The sequence below is a fragment of the Habropoda laboriosa genome, unplaced genomic scaffold (assembly GCF_001263275.1).
Source record: "Habropoda laboriosa isolate 0110345459 unplaced genomic scaffold, ASM126327v1 scaffold162, whole genome shotgun sequence".
NCBI classification, from domain to species: domain Eukaryota; kingdom Metazoa; phylum Arthropoda; class Insecta; order Hymenoptera; family Apidae; genus Habropoda; species Habropoda laboriosa.
Window position 1 is genome coordinate 275,665 of NW_017100269.1, and position 22,357 is coordinate 298,021.

At 33.4% G+C, this 22,357-nt stretch overlaps 2 protein-coding genes across 2 annotated transcripts in view; both read left to right on the forward strand.

Annotated features, from left to right (window-relative positions):
• The window catches only part of LOC108573503 (probable muscarinic acetylcholine receptor gar-2), a 38,152-nt gene extending 30,476 nt beyond the window's left edge, over nt 1-7,676 (forward strand). The window contains exons 2-4 of the mRNA XM_017935962.1: nt 3,403-3,605; nt 4,090-4,284; nt 5,407-7,676. Coding sequence (XP_017791451.1) covers nt 3,403-3,605; nt 4,090-4,284; nt 5,407-7,676 — 2,668 coding nt within the window. The remainder of the gene's footprint in view (nt 1-3,402; nt 3,606-4,089; nt 4,285-5,406) is intronic.
• A 13,953-nt stretch (nt 7,677-21,629) lies between these two features.
• On the forward strand, nt 21,630-22,244 carry LOC108573492 (prefoldin subunit 5). The gene is made up of 2 exons (XM_017935948.1): nt 21,630-21,834; nt 21,967-22,244. The coding sequence occupies exons 1-2, from the start codon at nt 21,630-21,632 to the stop codon at nt 22,242-22,244; spliced, it is 483 nt and encodes a 160-aa protein (XP_017791437.1).
• The last annotated feature ends 113 nt before the right edge of the window (nt 22,245-22,357 follow it).

Genomic DNA, 22,357 nt, shown 5'->3' on the forward strand with positions numbered 1-22,357 from the left:
TATTTAATTAGTATGTAAATCTTTACCCAGTATTGTAAAAACTGCTGTACATAAAATGAATTTAAAGAAGTGCTTTATTTTTACATGTCACAAATTTACTTGATGATTAATTGTATTTCAATTTTTACACGTACTTCAACTTCCACATACTAAATACGAACATTTCTTCTTCTTCTCTTTCACTTTTATACCATCTTCGTCTGAAATTTTTGGTTAATTACGGATAAGAAGTTGGCTCTCCTTTACGAATCATTTCACTTGCAGTCTAGAGAGCTGTAAGAAAGAAATGCCGCCATAACGAGGACAAGTATTTACGAATCATTTCACGGTGGCGCGACTTGAAGAGAAAGCCTACTATAACGAGGACAAGTATTTACCCTCGAGAACATTGAAACAATGGATCTCATCTCTCTATCTTTTATTCGCCTGGCTTCATTGTCTGTGCTTGTAGCGAGCTGTTCTAATAATCTTAGAACGATCTCATTGATTTGCAAATCTGATGTCGAATCCTAGGTATCGTGATAACTATACTTCCGTTAGGCTGTCAGGCTAATTTAATAACTCAAAACGACATGTACAATTTTAACACCCATTTCAATTGGTCCAAATTTATTTTATTGCTGTGTAACTTTTGTGACAATATGAATTGTTGCAACAAAATCAGTTTTTTTATTGCATATCAAATTATGTCCGTGGAAATTCTAGTTTGTTGAATCTCAAAAAAAAAAAGAAAAAGAAAATAATTAGCCATGATACACATTTTCCAAGTAAAACGAATTATTAAAATGTCTGAAGTTACCATAAAGCCCTACGTTTTTCCTAAATACTGATAATGTACGTATAATGTAACGTACAAAGAAACTATCTTAGATACTCAAAGGGAGGATGATAATGCTTTATCAGAAGCGTTTGTGGTATAAATTAAAATAGTAAAAGGAATTTATCCTGTCTGCTTAGATGAAGTATAAAAGAATTCTATTTTCTTCGTTACACTGTTTGAGGAAAATACAAATTTTAAACATGACTTTATTTATTTAACTAAGACTTTAAGTACCTTATCAAAAAAAATGCCGTAATATTGGTTTATATTTAAATAATTTGCAATGGAACTTTGAAGAATTTTCATGAAACTTTGGTATGTAATAGTTTAAAAAGAATATTCGACATATATCGTACATAACAAAATCAAAATTCTGATTTATCCGTATTTGGTATTCGAGTGTTTCAAATCTGTTTACGTAGTCAAATTTGTCTTTGAAAAATACGAAATTCGTCAATTTACACAAATCTTGTATCTTCAATAATTTTTGAGATATCAGAGTAACTTATTAACAGGAAGTGAAACGGTGTTATATACGTTTACTGCCCCAATATTTGATGACGATTTTCACCCTTTCAGTGTGGACAATTTCCAATAAAAAAAAATACTTGTGGCATACTTTTATGTATCAAAGTTTCATCAAATTCGGTGATTATTAGTTCGAGATGTTTCCTTGTTAAATATTATAATTTTTACGAATCATTTTGCCATCAACATTTGCCACATTTAATATTTCAGCAAACTCATTGCGTAAAAATTCTACTTGTTCGTATTAAATATAAATTTACAATTCAGACATTTTGCTTCCACTTACGTGCAAAGTAAGTAGTTGCACAAAATGAAAAATTTCACGTAGCATTTCATACAAAAAAAAAGAAAAAGAAGAAAAAAAAACACAGGTCGCGCGCCTTTTTGCCTAGAAGGCTTTCGAGCAGTATGAATAGCCTTATCGAACCACGAAACGCGAAAGAAAGAAAGAATTTTTTGTTATTTCTAACAGTAAACTACTAAAGTAACTAAATAACAATAGCTTGAAAAGTTCAATAAAATTTATTGCAATTCTCTAAAAGTTCAATAAAATTCATTCTAATTTATAACAATTTTAAATAAAAAGTAATTTACTTTTCTACTAAAAACTGTTATTATTATTACCACAAACAGCGTAGAGATATAATAAGAAATAAATGAACCAATACGTAATTAAGCAGTTACGTCTCTTTTCATTAGTTATATTTTAACCGGTGTTTCCTCTTATAAAGGACCCCGAAAAAAAGGAACGATTGCATTGAATATTTCGTAAACTGGGAGCATGAAACTGTCAAATAAACTGGGAGGTAATCAGATCTTTCACGAACGTGCTGCTCGAAAATGTAAGAGTTAAGGGTACGTTTAACCCGGGGCGGTTACGATCGACTGGCTAAATTATTTAAAAACGAGTCACCCTCTTTAAGGCGGTGCTCGTCGTTTCTTGACTGCTGGCGACGAGGACCTGCGAGAGGGGAATGGATGTGGTTCCATTCATGCTTATTTCAAGCTCATTGTGCGCCCGGTGTATTCAGCCTTTGACTTGCTTCTCGTGTTGCCACTGCAGCAATGTTTCATAGAGAGCAAGAGGCGTGTATGTCACTAGCTAAAATCAGGAAATACCGCTGTCACATTTTCTTCGATGCTAACGAACATTACTGAAGAAATAGTGGCCTTACGATTCTCTGCTACCTCCTAAATGCGTTTTGTTTTGAAACATGATGTTACACGGTGCTGTTTCGAACAGTTTATCGAATTGTGGGATTTTGTATTTTTGGGGAGGGGGGATAGGGTGGAAGGAATTATTGTATTCTGCATATAAAATGAGAGGTTTATTGTTTTTTTTTTTTTTTTTTTTAATTTTGAGCGACGTAGATATCGTCTTTTATGCTCACAATTTATTCACGATGTACCAGGTTCTGAGTGAAGAAATGAAGAAATGTATATTTCTTAAGTAAGTGATTTTATTCTTCAGAGTAGATTAAATTGTATTTAATAATTTTTAAGGATTTGTTTCAATATTTTCTCGCAAGAGATCATTGTTCGCAACATGGGGCATCTTCAAGAGTCCCATTTCCAGATCGAAGTTTCATGAATTGAAATTGTGGTTTATGATCGTTAAGAGCATTTTTGCCCAAATGTTTAAATGTTTAAATTCGTAAGAATTCTACTAAAATCTACCGAAATCTACCGAAATCTACCGAAATTACCTAAAATCTACTCACCGAATGAAAAGCAAGCCTCCTTATCATAACAAGTTTAGTATGAAATTATTTGACTCTCTAAAGTCTTTACAAATATTATTAAGATCCTAAAAAAAATTTATTCAGTCCAGAATCTTGAAGTATGACACTAACTTTGACGAAGAAGTGTTATACTTTCCATACGAACATAACGTGTGTCCTAATAGTTACGATCGCCAGTGTATACTACACAAGACATTTAATTCTTGCAAATATGTTTTCTCGACTACTTCGTTGGAACAATATGGAACAGATTGTGTGCGTCAGAAGAAACATTGAGAAGAATGAAATAACATTTAGAAAATATTTTTTTAGGAAACGGGAGAGGCAACGAGAACGTCTTTGTCGCATGTACAATCAGATTTTAACGGAATGCTCGCAGCTTAATGGAAGCTGGCCTGACCCGGATGATCCTCGCTGGAGCAGCGGGGAATATGATGTAGAACTACTGTCAGACTGGTTTCCGTCAAATATCACCAACGGTACGATAGCAGGGAATACAACAGCTTTATCAACTGGTAATACAATTAAATTCTTCTCGAAACTTATGATTCAACCACAGTGAATTAATACGAATCAGTCAAAATTGCATTTTATCGTTGAATTATCGCTGTTTGACATTGATAGTGGCATAACTAGAAAAATCTCAATTTCTACTTCTTCTCTGCAATATTTTTCTTATTTAAAATTTCATTCGTTTCACATCAGAGAACAGTATTGAACTGATTAGCCAAATGCAAAGTTTGTAATTATTTTTCCTGTAAAATTTACACTTTTGAGTAAGGCTACTATAGATGCCAGGTAGTGAGATCATCAGGAAACGTTTTAACTTTAAAATAATTCAAGAAATTTAATAATTTACTTTGATTGAAGTATTTTAAACTAATATTATTGACTCTGTTGTAATAATAAATGAGTTTGTAGTAATTCTAATCACGATTTTGACGAATCGAGATAAGAATTTGTAACATTTAATGAGAAGATATTCTATATATTAAACAGCGGAACCTTTCACACCTGTTCTACCACCCTTCGAACTCTGGCAGACGATACTGATTGCTTTCTGCCTTGCATTATGTATACTGTTAACTGTCGGCGGTAACATTCTCGTCCTTCTGGCATTTATCGTAGATAGGGCCATCAGGCAACCGAGCAACTACTTCATTGCTTCATTAGCAGCCACTGATATGCTTATTGGTAAGTTACAACATCTTCTACATATTTTTATTTTCTCCATAAGTGTAAATATTATCGTTTTTTTTTTTTTTTTAATTAAAAAGCTAACCTTCCGCTCATTATACGCTTTTTAAAAAACTAGCTTTATGTATATTCCAGTTCGTAAATATTTAACACACTTGCTGAATGTGAAGCAAGCCTAAACAGTGATTAAAAAATTATTAACATCCGAAAAAAATTAATTCAGTCTGGAATCTCGCCAACAATGGAGCTAATTTTAACGAAGAAATGTAGTACTTTTTGTTACGAATATAACGGGTGTCCTAATACTTATGAACGGTGTGTGCACTTTTAATTAAATCAGTTGAAATGTTTCGTTCCAAACGAAACTGTGCTGAAATTGAAACGTAAGAGTAAAGGAAACGAAAGAATAAAGTAGAAAATTATTGAATATTCTGTTTATCTACTTCTTCTCACAAAGGGACATCCCGAAGTGACAATCGCTGATATTGATGAAACTTTGGTATATGGTAATACACGAAAAAATATTTTACAGGTATTTTGTTTTACGGGCAATCGTCCACATTGAAGGGATGACAATCGTCCTCAAAGTTGGAGGCACTAAACATATTTAATATTGCTCCACTTACTGTTAGTAAGTCAATCCAATATCTAAAAAACTATTAGAGATAGAGCAATGGTGTAAATTTTGTATTTATGCAAAAAGTGCATTTATTTAAGTAATATATTAAAAATCATTACCTTTTTATTCATTTTATTTTTATAATACTTTTTGATTATCGTGTAAATTTCTATGTGGAAACTGTACACTGGAATACCAAATACGGATAAATCAGAGTTTTGATTTTAATTTGAATCAATTAATTAATTTACTATATACCAAAATTTCATAAAAATCAGTGATTATCACTTCCGGATGTTTCCTTCTCAGTCACATTACTTTACAACACTTATTCAACCTTATAAAGTTAAAAATTACATTTACAATTCTATTTCACACGTACATTACATACCTTACATTTCATTCGAAACGTTTCACTACGTGCCAATCTTAGAATAATTTACACGTAACTTATAGTTTTCAGATTACATTGAATTAACCGTGATGCAATTGTTGAACAGGCACTGTGTCCATGCCATTCTACACGGTCTACATTCTAATGGGATATTGGAATCTCGGACCCTTGCTCTGCGATTTATGGCTTTCCGTAGACTACACGGTATGCTTGGTATCTCAATACACGGTGTTATTGATTACGATTGATCGATTTTGCTCGGTAAAAATAGCAGCTCAGTATCGCAGCTGGCGTACGAAAAACCGTGTAATCTGGATGGTTACCATCACCTGGATTATACCAGCGTTGCTCTTCTTTATCAGTATCTTCGGCTGGGAACACTTTATCGGTTACAGAGACTTGAGCCCTGGCCAGTGTGCTGTTCAATTCCTCAAAGATCCGGTTTTCAATACCGCCCTGATAATTGGCTACTACTGGACGACACTTGTAGTCCTGTTCATTCTATACGGCGGTATATACAAGACAGCGTACGATATGCAGAAAAAGAGCGAGGCTAAACAACGTAAGATGCAATCGATGGTGGCTCTGAGTGCCGGTGCGATGTCAGGAATGGCGGGTCGTGCAGCTGGTATAGGCATATCGAAAACCCAAAGCACTCTCTTGAGTCAGGATAAACCAAAAGTAGGTACGCCAGAGGAGGAAGGCGGAGGAGGAGATGGTTCGGGACAGAAAACCTCTTCCAAGACCTCTGGGATTGGAGTGACTGATTCAACGGAGAAGCAAACGTGTGGAAGCACTGTTCCCACAGAGACAGAGAAATCAGAACGGTCTAGTAGCCCAGCATTCGATTCTGACGAAGAGAGCACTATGGGACCAGCTCAGCAACATGGTAACATCAGGAAACGTTCTTCTCTGGCTGGACTAGTTGCTCAATCCGGTGCTTTTCAAATTTTCGCAACGAATGGTCAGCTAAATGGAATCGTACCTGCAAAGGTCGACGTTAATATGCAGGCACCAAAGAAGCATTTCCAAACTAGCCCAACCTGTGACATGAGTACAACGACACAGAGAACTCAAACATTGCCGAAAATACAAGAACTCAGTCACTTGGACACCGATTGTCCAGGTGAGCCTGATAAGTCTAGCAGCCTAACACTCACACCTGAACAATCTCAGAAGAATAGCGACGGTCCTAGCCAACAACCTTTGACCTCTACAGAAACGTCTCCGCCTACTCATCCTAACCATTCAATCACCAGTGGTCAACAAAATATCATACCACCACCAACACAGTTTCAGAGTAGCCCGCAAGTGTCTGATAGTCCTTCAACTTCGTCATCTACAGACAGACCTAAGTCTTTGGTTGTCTCTTCTCACGGTGTAGGTACTTTTGATATTCTAACCGGTTTGGACGGCGGTGATCTGAGATACATGGATGAAAGCTCGTTGATATTACCCAGCCCTTCTAACGAGAGCCTACCTTCTTCTTTCTCGTGCAGTTTAGCAAACCCTCTGTCAACCACACCTTCCTCGCCAATTTTAGGAAATATCGTCAGTGCACCGAATACCAGCTTGCTACAGGCTGCCCTAATCCGAGCTACGGCTCAACAGGTGAATAATCAGCAATCAGCAGGTGGTCAGAACAAGCAAAATCATTCTTATCCAGGGATGTCTAACGCATCCAGCCAAACCCACCCACCTCGTGTATTTATCACTCAAAAAACAAACGTAGCATCTCAAACCTCTCCAACAGTTAGCAAAGTGCACACAGAGGTTACTGTGAAGGCGGAGAGCACAAAGCAGCAGCCTGTAACGACGGTTATCAATGCACCAGCCACAGTGGAGACGTTGAATAACACTGTGAATCAGTTTTCAGATCAAGATACGAAGATCAATAATCCTCCTCAGAATTCATCCTCCAGTGGTAGCATCGTGCCTACCATTTCTGGCACGACAGGAAACGAGCAGGACACGAAGAGGCATTCGAAAAAGAAGGAGGCTAGGAGTAACGAAGAAGGTGGCTCCAGAAAAGATTTCGTGAAGACAATTGGAAAACGTTTGAAGACTAAAACGCAGAGAGGTGATGCTTTGATGAGTCGTCAGAAGTCTCGAACGGAGAACAGAGCTAGAAAAGCGTTCAGAACGATATCATTCATTCTAGGCGCATTTGTTGCTTGCTGGACACCTTATCACGTTTTGGCACTGGTAGAAGGTTTCTGTTCGAAGCCACCCTGCACAAACGAACATCTGTTTATGTTCTCGTATTTCTTGTGTTACACGAATAGCCCGATAAATCCATTCTGTTACGCACTTGCCAATCAACAGTTTAAAAAAACTTTCACGAGAATATTGAAGGGTGATCTGCATATGACGTAAAAGAAGAAATATATAGTTCTGAGAAGCGAACTGACGAGTTCAAGGAAGACGCTTGGAAATGAATGTTACGAAGAAGAAGAAGATGATGAAGAAGGCCTTCCATAATTAAATACCGAATTATATTTACACGCCATAATTATGGTGAGATTGGACAATAAAATAGTAGATATCTGCGACTTAAAATCAAGTACTGTGTGCTTCATGTATATAGTTAATAGGACGCGTTGGTGTAGTCTTAGAATTCTCGATTGTACATAATGTATATGTATGAATATTTGTTGAATTCTGTGCAGGAAAGCATGAGAATAAAAAAAGAAACCAGTCTAGAAAGACGTAAAACGTATTTGTAGCTTCAGGTAACTGTGCGTGTTACAATAATAATCGATATACCGGGCGCTTCAATATGTAAAGTCTCACCAGTTTAAGCATTTCTTAAAAAATAAATGCAAACGTGAGTTTCCTAATTTAACGAACGATTTGATTCGTTTATTTTGAATAGAATGAAAGAAGAGATAAATTGTTAGGGAAACATCGATAAAACAAATCACTGCATTATGAACGTTCTAACGAATCGTTTTTCAGTCGAAGACATAAAGGCTTGAATCATTAAATCTCGACGGGTAATCTGTCACGCAAATCTTTAATACGAATTATAGTTTCATCTCTTCAACGATAGGGAAAAGAAATATTTTTTACGAGCAACGAACCTATATAGATGGAAATCGCTCGTCTCGAAGAAGTACCAAATAATTAAGGATTTCATTATCCATGTACACACTGCCTTGGGGTGGCCTACTGATATACAGGCCTTCTTTTTCCGAATTCAGTTGCATTTGGTGCTGTCCTCGTGAATGAGCTTCCATGGATTTCTAATTGATAATATTTTTTCTTCTTTTTTTTCACACATTACGTAGAATGTTAATTTTGTTGACTCCTTCGAAAGGAGCTTTCAGGAATGCATCGATGATATTAATATAGCATTCGATTGTTGTTTAAGAAGCAAACGATCGTGTAATTTGTGAATTTTAAATAGGATGAATTTTGGGGTAATGTTTAACCCTAGAAAGACCAAGGGAGGGCTCCTCGAGGAAATGTAAGAAATATGTTATTTTTCTCGTTCCAAAAATTTCCAAAAAATTATGTATTATCACATTTAACTTCAAGATTGCTATCGAAGAATCGGTAATCAGATACAATCAAAGCTTAACAAAGCTCCCGACGTCTGCTCGCTATGTATCTTATTATAAAAACAAAAGATAATACAACATATCCTTAAAACATATCTTTACTATAGTCTATACTTCAAAACACTCAAATCAGTTGAAGATTAGTTACAAAACAGGCAGTCGAAAGAAAGTCTTAGAGGAAGCGTACGAGCGTTACAGCGTATTTTATTTTCAGAGTTGTTACAAATATTTTACACTTTTATTTTATTTCATATCTGACATTACCAGTACCCTTAAAATACTTGCTTTTAAACGTTACTTTTCGACCGAAAATATGATAAACTTAGGTGGGCTCGAGCCTCGGTCTTTCTAGGGTTAATATTAATAAGGATATCAAATATTTGAGGATAACAAGAGATCTTTCGGTACAAAAATTTTACTGGAAAATTATATCAATATCATTAATGTATTCGTAAAACACATAATGAACACACAGTCCACACAAGTTCATATTATAATACGTTCACTATAAACATAGGGTGTACAAATTAATTCGGTACCTTTTTCACAAAATCTTGACAACTTTATCGACTCAAAACCGCCATATTTCTTTAAAGAAGGAATTCATCACTTACTTAATAAATGAAAAAAGAATCATCCAAAATAATCACAATTTCAAGAAAATTTAAATTGCCTTTGATTTTTTGTAGACAAATATTGAAGTTTGTGAGAAAAACCACCAAATTAATTTGCACACCTACTATTACGAATTTTATTTGCCCGTAATACATATTTATTATATTTCGTTAATTTTTCTTTAGACGCATATACTGATTATTTGTTGATATTTCTTTTTTGTAAGAAAGTATATTGAGGTGCTCCAATTTTTCGTACTGTTCTCAAGAATTTTATAAAGCTACATATGTATATTCATTGCCGTTTCGACTGAGTATGCTTTTTTATTGAAAAACATATTTTTTAAGATACTACCGAAAGGTGTAAATTGCTCTTGTAAGACTAATTTAATAACAGTGTACAGCTTTGATACTGTTAATCGAGCTTTCTGATACAATCACTAATTACTAATCGCTGAAAGGAAACATTTTTCAAATTCCTTTTTGAAATATCACGTTTTACGAGGTACAATATATTTTTAAACAACATCTACACTCTATAGAAAGAATTTTACATACATAAATCCACCAGTAGTCATCAAATGAAATTATACTTCTTTATACGAGGGAGAAAAATAGGAAGAATATTACACTTTTTCACTCTTTCGTCGCAAATATACGTTTCAAGTTTGATTATATTTAAATTTAATATTATATTAACTAAATGAGAGAGAATAATTGCCCATTTAAATTTGATATTATATTAAGTAAATGAACAATATAAGAAACAATGATTTACTCATTTTTAAATGTTTTCTAACCCCTTTTTACGAGAAAGCAAGTACACTTATACTATTTGCTCTTAAAGGTATAATTTCCATACAAATATACGTTTCGAATTTTCTTTTACAATAATATTTATGCAATATTATATCAAGCTAATGAGAGAGATAACAAACAATGATTCAGTCAATGATTTAGTCATTTTCGAATGTTTGTAACCCTTTCTATGAAAAAAAACAAACAAGCACACTATACTATATTTGCTCTTAAAGTTATAATTTTCATATTGCAATAAATAATTGTTAAATGTACAATTGTAAACTATGTACGAACTCGATTTCATGGATACATACCGGGTGGGCCACGTAAAACAGATCCTCTCTATATATGGTGGTACCAGAAAATTATTGTTCGTAATTTAAATGCTTTTAAGGGACGAATAAGATAGAAGAAAAATTATTTTGGTAGAATAAATGGTAAAAAATGAAAGGAAGTTTCGCATTTGCTTTAAAATTTTTAATTTAAATGCACATCAATGAGTGACCTTGAAAAAAAACAGAAAAAAATGACATATGTAAAAAAATTATTCCTCCATCTTATTCACCCTTTGAAACCTTGTGAATTAGGTATAAAAATTGTCTCGTAGGTAACCACAGCTAGAGAAGATAATTAGTTGGCTTGTTTTATTTGATCCACCCTGTGTGTAACACTTATTTCGCTGAATATATGATATTCAGATGTAAAACTATTCCATGAAAATTGCAGTTATGAAAATTTGACTTCCTTTGATTATTCTCTTAACTTGTATGAATTTTATATTACTAATTTATTTCGAAACTGTTTTTCGAAATTCACTGCCAATAGCAAAACAGTCATCCTACTTCTTTATCGTACCTGCGATTTACTTATTTCTACTACGCTAAAAATCACGTTTTCTAACGATGAACTTTTAATTATTCTTCCTGTTTTGTTACAAAACAAACAAAAGAAAAAAAGAAGAAGATATACATACATAATGTGTATCCGACGTTTTTGAGGGAACTGTGTACGAGGAAAGGAAAGAGAAATGCAGAGAAGGGTATTGAGCAAGTTACTAAAATGTCCAATCGAATATTATACGTACTATGTACGACACTAAGCCGGAAAACTTCTAATATCGTCTTCTTTTTCGATGAAAGAATCTCTCGAAACACGTATTACATACATATTATAATAAAAATATATAAATAAATAAAGGTTTTCGAGTAGCGATCGGAAAAGAAGACGAGTAAAATACGTGCTTATTGAAATGTCAATTTTTTTCAGAAACTCGAGATACGAGGTTAGTATGTAACGTGTGTAAAACATAAGTAAAATACTTATTTCGTTAATTAGTAGATCGAAAATCGATCTTCCAAACGAAGAACCTGGAATACCGTACAAAAGTCTTAGGTACACTTACTTATAACACGAATTTAATTTGAATAAAATTTAATCAGATCAATAAATGATATTATGATCTACCGATTTACAGATTTACTAAATATTGTTTCATTTTTTTTTCTACGTTTTCCTTTCTTCCCCTAAATTTCTTTTGTCCGTTAAAATTCACGTTGTTCGATTTCTCATTTTCCACTTGCCAAACAATTAAAATGATTAAATTGCATTTCATCGATTTTAGTGACATAACAAGAACGTATATAATGAAATCATATAGCTCTCAGCTTTATTGCTTTTTTCATAAGACCGTTTCAAATGACCTAATATTTGAAGTTCTCCAAGCAGAGTAACATGGAATTTTCATTAAGTTTATTAAAAAACGTATATCGGAGCACATTAAGAGAGGTTTCTGCTGTACAATAGTGAAACAAAGTGGCCACGCAAAATATTTTACTCAAACAATGAATAGTTTTATGCCTAACTCGAAAGAAAAGTTGCTCCCATTTGAAATTACTTAAGCTGGTTCTATTCCTGATATATACCGGGTGACCCAGTTCTTTTTTTATCAAACTTTGCAAGATTATTCTACAGGCATTAGTAAGAAAAAAATGTTATATGAACACAGGTCGTTTGAAACTTCGTTAGAAAGTTACAACGAAAATAACAAATTTGCAGTTGCTACGATACAAGATAAGAATTTCGCTGGCAGAAGTTACATTTAACCCCATCAATTCTCTTAGATCGTAAACACAGTTCTCATAAACTTTGATCTATTCCTATATTGTATCGTAATTGCCTTCCTATTTCGTATTATTGTTCTAACTTTTCAACAAAACTTCAAACATTCCTTCCTTACTTATACCCATAGAAGATACTGACAAAGTTTGATCGGAGAAGAATTGAGACACCTGGTATATATTATGTGAATCAAACATGTGTTGCACTGTACGTAAATGTTAATTAAAGACATTTTCAATGATTCATCAAGCAAGAAACAAGTTTCCTGAACTTGAAAGAAACACCCTGTACATACTTAAATATCGCGAAGCATCAAACTATCGCATCCGAAACGATCTAAGACTTTTGTGCAATATGGTAATTACCTAAAAAGTTCGATGTTCATCGCGTAATAGTTAATGTACTCGCTTCTGGATAATTGACGATTCACCCCGTCTCTAATATTCTAACAAGAAGAATTGTTGTTGTGAGACAACGCGAAATATAAAATATTTGCTTGGGCGTTACATTACATAGTGGACGTAAGTAAACTACATACATCAGTGTAGCATAATCGATAGAATGTAAGCTACATAGTATAATTAAGAGATTAACAATAAAAAATTAGAGAGAACGAGAGAGAGAGAGAGAGAGAGAGAGATTGAGAGAGAGAGAGAGAGAGAATTAGCATTGTACGAATATAAAAGAAAAATACGCATGAAGCCTAGATGATAACTAGACGATCGGTGGAGAAAGCAAATATGTGTGCGCTGCATTTCTTTCTGTGTACCGAAGCTTTCGTCGTAGCATTCTTCGTTAACGCCTCTACTAACGAAGCAGGGTCATTAAAGACGGAGGGCAAAAAAAAAAGGCGATACCGTAATGAGCTATATGAGGCTTTAGAAATGGGACGAAAAAAGAATCCACACCTTTCTTCTCAATCAACGGAGATCGAAAATCAATTAAAAACGCCCGTTTCACTCGGTACAGGAATATTACAAGTGCTTCTCATGTTTCTAATCGTTAGAATGGCTCGTCATGTCTCCTGATGGATTCCACTCTTTCTACCTCAAATACAGTATACATACACACGAACAGATGATACGAGAGTCATGCTGCGGATCTGTTTTTCATTTGCTATTCAAAATATTGCTCCTTTGTGAAAATTTTATCAACCGACAATTTTATATTATTATATACCTACTTTCCTTTTCTATAATTTTACGTAACACTGGAATTCGTATTTATTGCAGAGACTTTTAAACGCAGTTATGCAATAGCTGATTGATATTTTAACGTGAATTTTTAAGGATATTGTTTTAGTTTTACGACACGTTTAGGAAATGTCGTGTCAAACTTTAACTCTTTCACTGCTGTCGGCGCCTGTAGACACTTCGAAAATTTTCTCACACTGTGCTTTGACGCTTTCTGGCATACCTTCACCTTAATTTAAGCTCCGATTCTCTTCTATTTTGCGTAGATACTTCCATCTTAATTTTTAAAATGACAAATTTAAAAATTAAAATTGTGAATTTTAATTTCAAGATTTTTTAAAAATTTAAAACACCAAATCAGAAGAGTTTGCAGCCACGATTGAACATCATATCATTTGCTATATGTGTCATGTGTTAAAATCTGCTGCAGCGAAAGGGTCAATAGTACACAGCACTTATTAAAAGATAAAAAAGAAATGTTGTAAACGTAGAAAATGTTGATTCGTAAATCGCACACTTCCGAGTATAGCTCGATAACAGAATAACAGATTACAGAATTTCTTGTTTGATATCGTTGAATTTTTATATTAATCTTAACATGGCAAATGTATACTTCATTTACGAGAATGCAAATGACAATGCTACTGATATGCCGAAATCAAGAAACATATCGTATTTTTGTTATAAGTTAAGGTAATTAGAAAAGGATTTGACTAAAAGACACATTTTACAATTGAAACGTGTTTATTGTGTTCACAAGCATTCATTTACAGCGTAGCATGACATTTTGTAAAAAATCTTGAATAATATACATTTCATCTATATTTACATGTATGTTACGTTATCATTCCTTGCCTAACTTTGTATCCTAATTTAATTTTATTACAATTATTTAGTAATTTTTAATTTATGATACTTGTTTTGCGTGCAATAGCTTTTTATTTTCAAAATTGACTATTTCATGAATATACGTGTTTTATTATTTACACAGTTTACAAAAAAATCAATAATTTCTTTCTAATCATTAGTAAAATTTATTAAAGTCCCTTTTATCCTAAAGTGTACACCTCATTTTTAACACTAATTCATAGAAATCACAAATTTATAAACATTAATTTTCGTCTCAGTTAAATAATTCGTAAAATTGCTAATTTTGTCATTAATTTCGAAATCTAGTCGAATTGCTTTAACAATTTTATGACAAACGTTATGTGCTGCTCATAGCAATTGCATCTGTTGACATTGCTAATAATTTTAATAGACTATTGCATATTACTCTTTTTACCATTTCTAATTATTCCATGAAATTTTCTCAGAAAAAAATACAGGAAACTGATCTACTACAAGACAGAAGAAAATATAATGTGCTTTCATGGACATCCTTGTCTGTAATGGGATCAATGAAAAAAGCATTTCGTTGTAATTAAATTTTAGACAATACTGCACGTGCTCTCGCTGGGCAATCTGAATTTCAAAGACCCTTAAGAGCTATCGATATCATTTGGTACAATATACAAAACTTTGGTGAACTTATTAATTACCTTCGTTTCAAATTAGGTAAAAATGTTTTAAACGAACATTTTAAAAATAATGAAAAATGTTTATCCAAATACATTACAAATATTTATGAATTAGCTTTTAAGGGTTGACTCAGAAAAAGTCGGAAAAAATAATGTATTACATACTGTATGTATTGCAGTAAGATTAAAGCTGAGGATATCAAAAACTTCTTGTATTTCGTCAATCATTGATGTCAACCGTGTGATTTAAGATATATTTGCATTTGACATCTTAACATTTATTCTCTTATTAACAATGCTTGCCGTTTCTAAATAACACAGTTTCCCGTAAATTCCAATTTCGATGTGTATAATAAAAAGAAAAAAAAATTATTTTACAACGAAACATAACGCTTGTAATTATTTCTAACGCGGCACAATTAAACATACTAACTGCAGTTTGATTACATTCCATTGAGGAAAGAAGAATTGATTAAAAAAGAAATCGACACTCTTAGACGTTAAAGTGGCAATGTTAATTTGAAAGGAAGTAGCCAGGAAAAAATTTATATTTTTGTAATTGTTTTTACAAAATTTATTCCAAGTGTAATTGTACATTAACAATCTTGTCAAATGTAAATGTATCGTTAAGAATAGTGAAACAGACGAAACCTCGCTCTTATGTCTACTACACGCAAAAGAAGTCCAATAATAAAAGAAAAAAAAATGATTCTCATTACAATTTGTTATTAAATATTGATAAAAGTGCTTATAAATATCACGTGTCTGAAAGTAGCTTTATAGTGAAAAAGAGTTGTGTAACCGTCTGTAGAGAAAAATGTTCTTGTTAGCGACAGCGAAACAAATGTAATAAAGTGTGTGAATATGTGTTGCATAATGAAATAAACAATTAACGCGTCTATTATATTAAATTGTAACAGCGCTGTAAAATTGTTAACATCGCACAGCTGTTATTTTAAAACTCGGCGTATTACGTATGTACTATGTATGTATATTGATATGCTGAATTTTCATTGAAAGGTATAGCCGGTGGAAGCGATGTAGCAAGGTTGCAAAATCATTTGGGCGTCAAAGTAATTCGAGCGCCTAAAAAATAAACTCGAGAGAGATAAGAAACTCGAGTTAACTTGGAATTGGTTTTTCCATTGCGGTATATTGAAAAAATTTGTCTGCGTCTTAATCATTGATAGCTGCAGGTTAATTTTTACTAATATGGAAATTACTGTTCAGCAAGGTATACCTTAAATGAAAGATTGCAAGCTGAAATTGTAATGGTTTAATTTACGATCTTGCTGTGCCGCTTCTACGAACTGTACAATTGCATTTCAAACAAGAAACTTTGCTAGAGTAGAATTTGCGTACAGGGTGCCATGTAAAAAAATTATGATACAAACTGGAGGATACAGTGATTTCTTTTATAAATTTCAGTCAAAAAGAAATCAAGCATTTCTTTATAAAGATATTTCTTTTCATTATGATCAGAACGAAATTTGCATTTTCGAATTACCTTTATAAAAGAAAATTTGCATTGCACCTTGCGTATGGCTTAATACTTTCTAACGTGTCTACACAGTTGATTGCTTATGCAATGGAGAACAAGTGGATGCTGACAGCTCTAATTGTGACCATATAAATGCAGTAGATGCAGGAGTATAATGGCACAGCTATAATTAAGGAGCAAACATTTTTTTTTTTTTTTTTGTTGTTGTTTATAATGGATTTTGCACACAGCTGTACCGATGTATATCAATTACAATGGATGCTACTGTATCTAGGTATTGTAGATATATAAAAGATATATATGCAAAAACAGCTACAATAAAGTGAATAATGTGATATGATTGTAAAAATCTATTGTGCATAGTATTCATGACCTCCAACATAGTTGATTGTTTCAATTATTTGAACACCTTTGAATTTTTATCTCGAATGCATACGATTACATGCGCAGAAATAATAAAAGAAAATTTATTTGAATAATAATTAATTTAATATCGTTTTCATGAATTTTTCATAATTTATCAACAATACGTTACATCAACAACGTATTCCCCTTTTTTAAATCTATTATCTCAGTGAGATAACAATTCAACTATCATTGGTAAGTATATATTATCGACGTGTATTGTATGGCAAAATAAATTCGTTGAATAATTCGAACCAACCAGAAAAAACGTATTACTCTTTAAATCGCCATGTAAATAGTTATAATAATAAAGAAATATTAAAACATTTAGTATAATACTTTACTTTCATCGTATGCCTTTTCTTTGTTTTGAAATTATACCAAAGTAAAAAGTGTCATATATCTCCATGGTCCGCATAAAGTGGAAAAATCTCAAACTGTTCCACTCCAGATATTCTTTCGCAATTCGTTTACTGTTCCATTCACGTACTCGCACGTCCTCGACTTGTGGACTTTATCCGGCTAAGATATTGGTATTCGGTTTAAACTAGGTTTCAGCACGGAAATTAAAGATCTAAAGTACTAAAGTAACGTAGTCAAGTGTTTTCATTCTAGAGTAAAAGTTCGATCACTCCTTTGCTATCACTCCAATATTGCAGGTCTCCGTTGGTAAGTTAGTCGATAAAGAGGACATGAATTAATTGCACTGCGAACATTGTCCTTGATATAAAGATGATCAATTTTGAGAACAATTTGACAATTTTCGTTTTTATACATATACTGGTGATTGAACTACAGACAAGATATGGGATAGATCAATCATCTTATGGAAACTGTTGTCACACGATCTGAAATACCGACGTCGTCCAAAACCACTGGTTTTCAAGCGCACTCCACGCTTGAGAAAGGTCACTTTGAGAGCTGCATCGGGTAAAACGATTGATATTGATACAATTTTTAATAATAGTTATAAACCATTTCTGACTAATCGATTGAATGTAATGGTCAATTCAATGCAAAATTAATATATTAAGCTGTTTTATTAAGTCTAAGCATATAATAATTTTATTTAAGACTTCCAATAAGTATAAAGAACTATCTAAATTGTTATTTAATAAGAATCACTAATTATTCTACAATTAAATATTAAAGTACTAATAAATAATTAAGGTACTTGAAATAAGCCAGAAATTGTGATTTACTATCTACATTATTAGTAATGTTAAAGTAATTTAAAATGAATTACAAGTATTCATTAAATATAATTGAGAAACCGAGGATAACAATACCGAAGAGAAACAAGGAAAAGAATAGGGGTAAACAAGGATAGCACTAAAGAAATGAGTTAGACAAGGAAAGGTATAGGGTTAGACAAGGACAGAAAATTTTTAAAAGTGGAACTAACGCCATCTCGCGTTTGGCTCCGCGAAGTAACGACTCGTTACGCGGAACACAGAATGTGAACAGAGGTATTAGACAAGGAAAGCACTAATGTGCGAGAAGGATAGAGAGAGAACGTTTCCTATTGGTCCGCACGAATCTAAGGTCCACCATTCAGGCCCTAAGTAAAGTGAGCCAGGGAAAAATCATGAATAACTCAATAATTAGGAATATTTTGTGAACTTTTAGAATTGAGGAATAAAGTATGGACCTTTAGCAACTTTCCCATATAAATCTTAATGTTCTAGCACCTCTCAGTAATTAGTTATTAACAATTTTAGTAGGTAGTGTCGGGAACGATACCGCATTCCGTCAAGTACCTTTACGGTTTTTCAATAATTTCATAGCTTTCTACTAAATTCTCATGCAACTAACTATATGCGTTTGAAAGGTAACTCCTTTAGCTATATTCTTTTATCATTTTTATTAACATATTCGGTTTAGTTCAAGAGTTATTAAATATTATATGAGAGAGTCCCCTATTCACTGTACCCGTGTAGAGTGAACTGTTGTAAACAATTGCTAATATCTAATAAACCAGACCACTTACGGCTATCCAGCTAATTGCAGAATATAAAAGAAAGTCCATTCTACATTCTACATGTTTTAAAGTGCACAATTAGTCACGTATGTCTGTTGAATTAATGAAAATATGTGACGCTTAAATGCGACTGGTGTAATCCTCACTCAAAGAATGTTAAGTAACTATCAAACCACAAGGGATATGTTAATAAAAATTATAAAAGAATGTACTATATGAGAAAGTTGCTGAAGGTCCACATTTCATTCTTAAATTCTAAATATTCACAAATTCATCGTAAATAATGATATTAGGCAAAGAATACACTACTCTGTGAGAAAGATATAGAGAGAACGATTCCTATTGGCTGCCGAGCATCTAGTCTCCCCCACCCTCGGACTAAATAAGTCGAACAGGGAAAAATCATTAATAACTCAATAATTAGAGAGATTTTGTGAACTTTTAGAATTGAAGAATGAAGCGCATATAGTTAGTTGCATGGGAATTTAGCAGAAAGCTATGAAATTATTGAAAAACCGTAAAGGTGTGCGGAATCGTTCCCGACATCACCTACTAAAATTGTTAATAATTAATTATTGAAAGGGTCCAGTGCATTAAAATCTATATGAGAAAGTTGCTGAAGGTCCACACTTCATTCTTAAATTCTAAATATTCACAAATTCATCGTAAATAATGATATTAGGCAAAGAATGCACTACTCTGTGAGAAAGATATAGAGAGAACGATTCCTATTGGCTGCCGGGCATCTAAGCTCCCCCACCCTCGGACTAATTAAGTCGGACAGGGAAAAATCATTAATAACTGAATAATTAGAGTGATTTTGTGAACTTTTAGAATTGAAGAAGGAAGTGCGAACCTTTAGAAACTTTCTCATATAGATTTTAATGCACTGGACCCTTTCAATAATTAATTATTAACAATTTTAGAAGGTGATGTTGGGAACGATTCCGCACACCTTTACGGTTTTTCAATAATTTCATAGCTTTCTGCTAAATTCCCATGCAACTAACTATATGCGCCTGTAAGGTAACTCCCTTAGCTACATTCTCATGTAACTTTTATTAACATATTCGGTTTAGTTTAGGAGTTATTAAACATTATATGGGAGCGTCCCATATTCATCCTACTCGTGTATAGTGAACTGCTACAAACAATTGCTAATATCTAATAAACCACACCACTTAGGGCTTCCAAACTAATTGCAGAATATAGATAAAGGTCCATTCTACATTCTACATGCTTTAAAGTGTATAATTAGTCACGCATTAGCCTGTCCTTATCTAAATTAACATTAACGTTTAATTTTTTACCAAAGGTACTATATTATAAGTACAGATGTCAGCACTAGTACTGCCTGGATGATGCTGCCACCTAGTACTCAATTTTAGAACTAATCGTCACATTTTTTCAGCGTTGGATGATTAGTCTATTCCAGGGATCGGCAAACTTTTTTACTAGGAGGGCATATTTCAGAAATGCGGGAGTTCTTCAGTCATCGCAGGATGAAGAAGAGGGAGGGATAATATTTAAACATGAAAATATTAATGCAACATAAATTTATTACATAAATTTATATAAATTAATTATTTTTATAGATAATGTCACATGCGTAACAGACGCCGCTTGGGTTGTTCGGCCGTACCGACGAGCCGAACAATAACATCGATATTTTCAATAGACAGCACCTTCTAAAAAGCGAGGTCTTAGCCGGCATGGGCAAATTACTTTATTACACCAAAAATTTGACGACTCACACCTGGACACCACATGCCGGGACATGCCCTAAGCAATAAAACAGACCATCGACATCATCAATTTCAGACAAGCAATATAACAAATGTAAGAACAAATTTCCCACTTTCACACTACCAGCAGACACACCCCAGACACACCGAAAAAACCAATCACCACACACTTCCACCACCAACGACAGTTTTCGCACCTCCAATCACAACACACACGTAGTTTATAAAATAGCGAACAGCACACGACACGACACACAATTTTCCTATCAGTAAGCCTAGACATTTCGCGCTCTGTTCACGTTCATTCACAAATATGCAGTTTTAACAGTAAACTGTTGTGCCTTAATAATCTATCTTCCGAGCACTACCTGAGTCCCCTATCCCGAGTAGATTCTTTAAATGGTCTGACTCAAAAAGAGGGACAATTATCGGTTTCGCAACAAACATATCGCGATTCGTAACAATAAAATAAGAATTTTTACTAAAATTATTCATTACAACTACGAGTGTTTGTTATTCAAATATCTAAAATTTAGAATTTAGATATTTTAACGGCGAGCACTTTAAAATTGCTTCGCGGGTACCTTGGAGCCCGGAGGTACCGCGTTTCGGACCCCTGGTCTATTCTATCTCTGGTCTGTGCTTCAAAGTAGAGGCCTTATCTAAGTTAACATTAACATTTAATTTTTTACCAGAGGTACTGTAGTACAACTACAGATGTCAGCACTAGGACTATTGGACGATGCTGCCACGTAGTAGACAATTTTAGAACTAATCGTCACATTTTATCAGCGCCCCTGTGTAACACCAGTGTTGACCGTTTTTGGTTATACCGGAAAAGTGAGTGTGTTAATCGTTTAAACGTAGTTTTTTAATAAATAGCCTAAAATGTCTGAAATCTCAATGACAGAATCACCACATTTGCAACAAATAGATCTATCAACCTTAAATCCTCAACAACTTGCCGTGTTTAAACAACAACTGGATCAAGAATTAGGTGTTTTCCAAGATTCATTGCAAACTTTAAAAATTGCTCAAAGTAAATTTCAAGAGTCAGGATCATGCCTCGAGAAGATTTCTCCATCATTAGAGGGTAAGCTTCAATTAATATCTTTTTCTTGAAATTATAATGCAACAATCTCTTTAAACTTCGTTATATTATTAGAGGTTAGGAAATATGGGAATATTTAACCTCACAGCGTAACATCGTGTATGTTTGTTATAGGTAATGAAATCCTTGTACCGTTAACTGGATCAATGTACGTGGTTGGAAAATTAGCAGATACTAATAATGTTCTAATTGATATTGGAACTGGTTATTATGCTCAAAAGAATATTGTTGATGCGAAAGATTACTTTGACAGAAGAGTGGCTTATGTTACCGAACAAATGGAGAAAATTCAGCAGCTGGGTCATGAGAAGTGTAAAATCAGAGCAACAGTGGATGCGTTAGAAATGAAACTTCAAATGCAAACACAGAAAGATGTTTCAGAGCATGCATAAGACAACAATTTTATTAAATTAAATTTGTTAACATGACTTGTTCTTTATTTGTATAAATTTGTATTAATAACATCATTAAGTTACATTATTCTGTACCCTTATTATGCTATAAT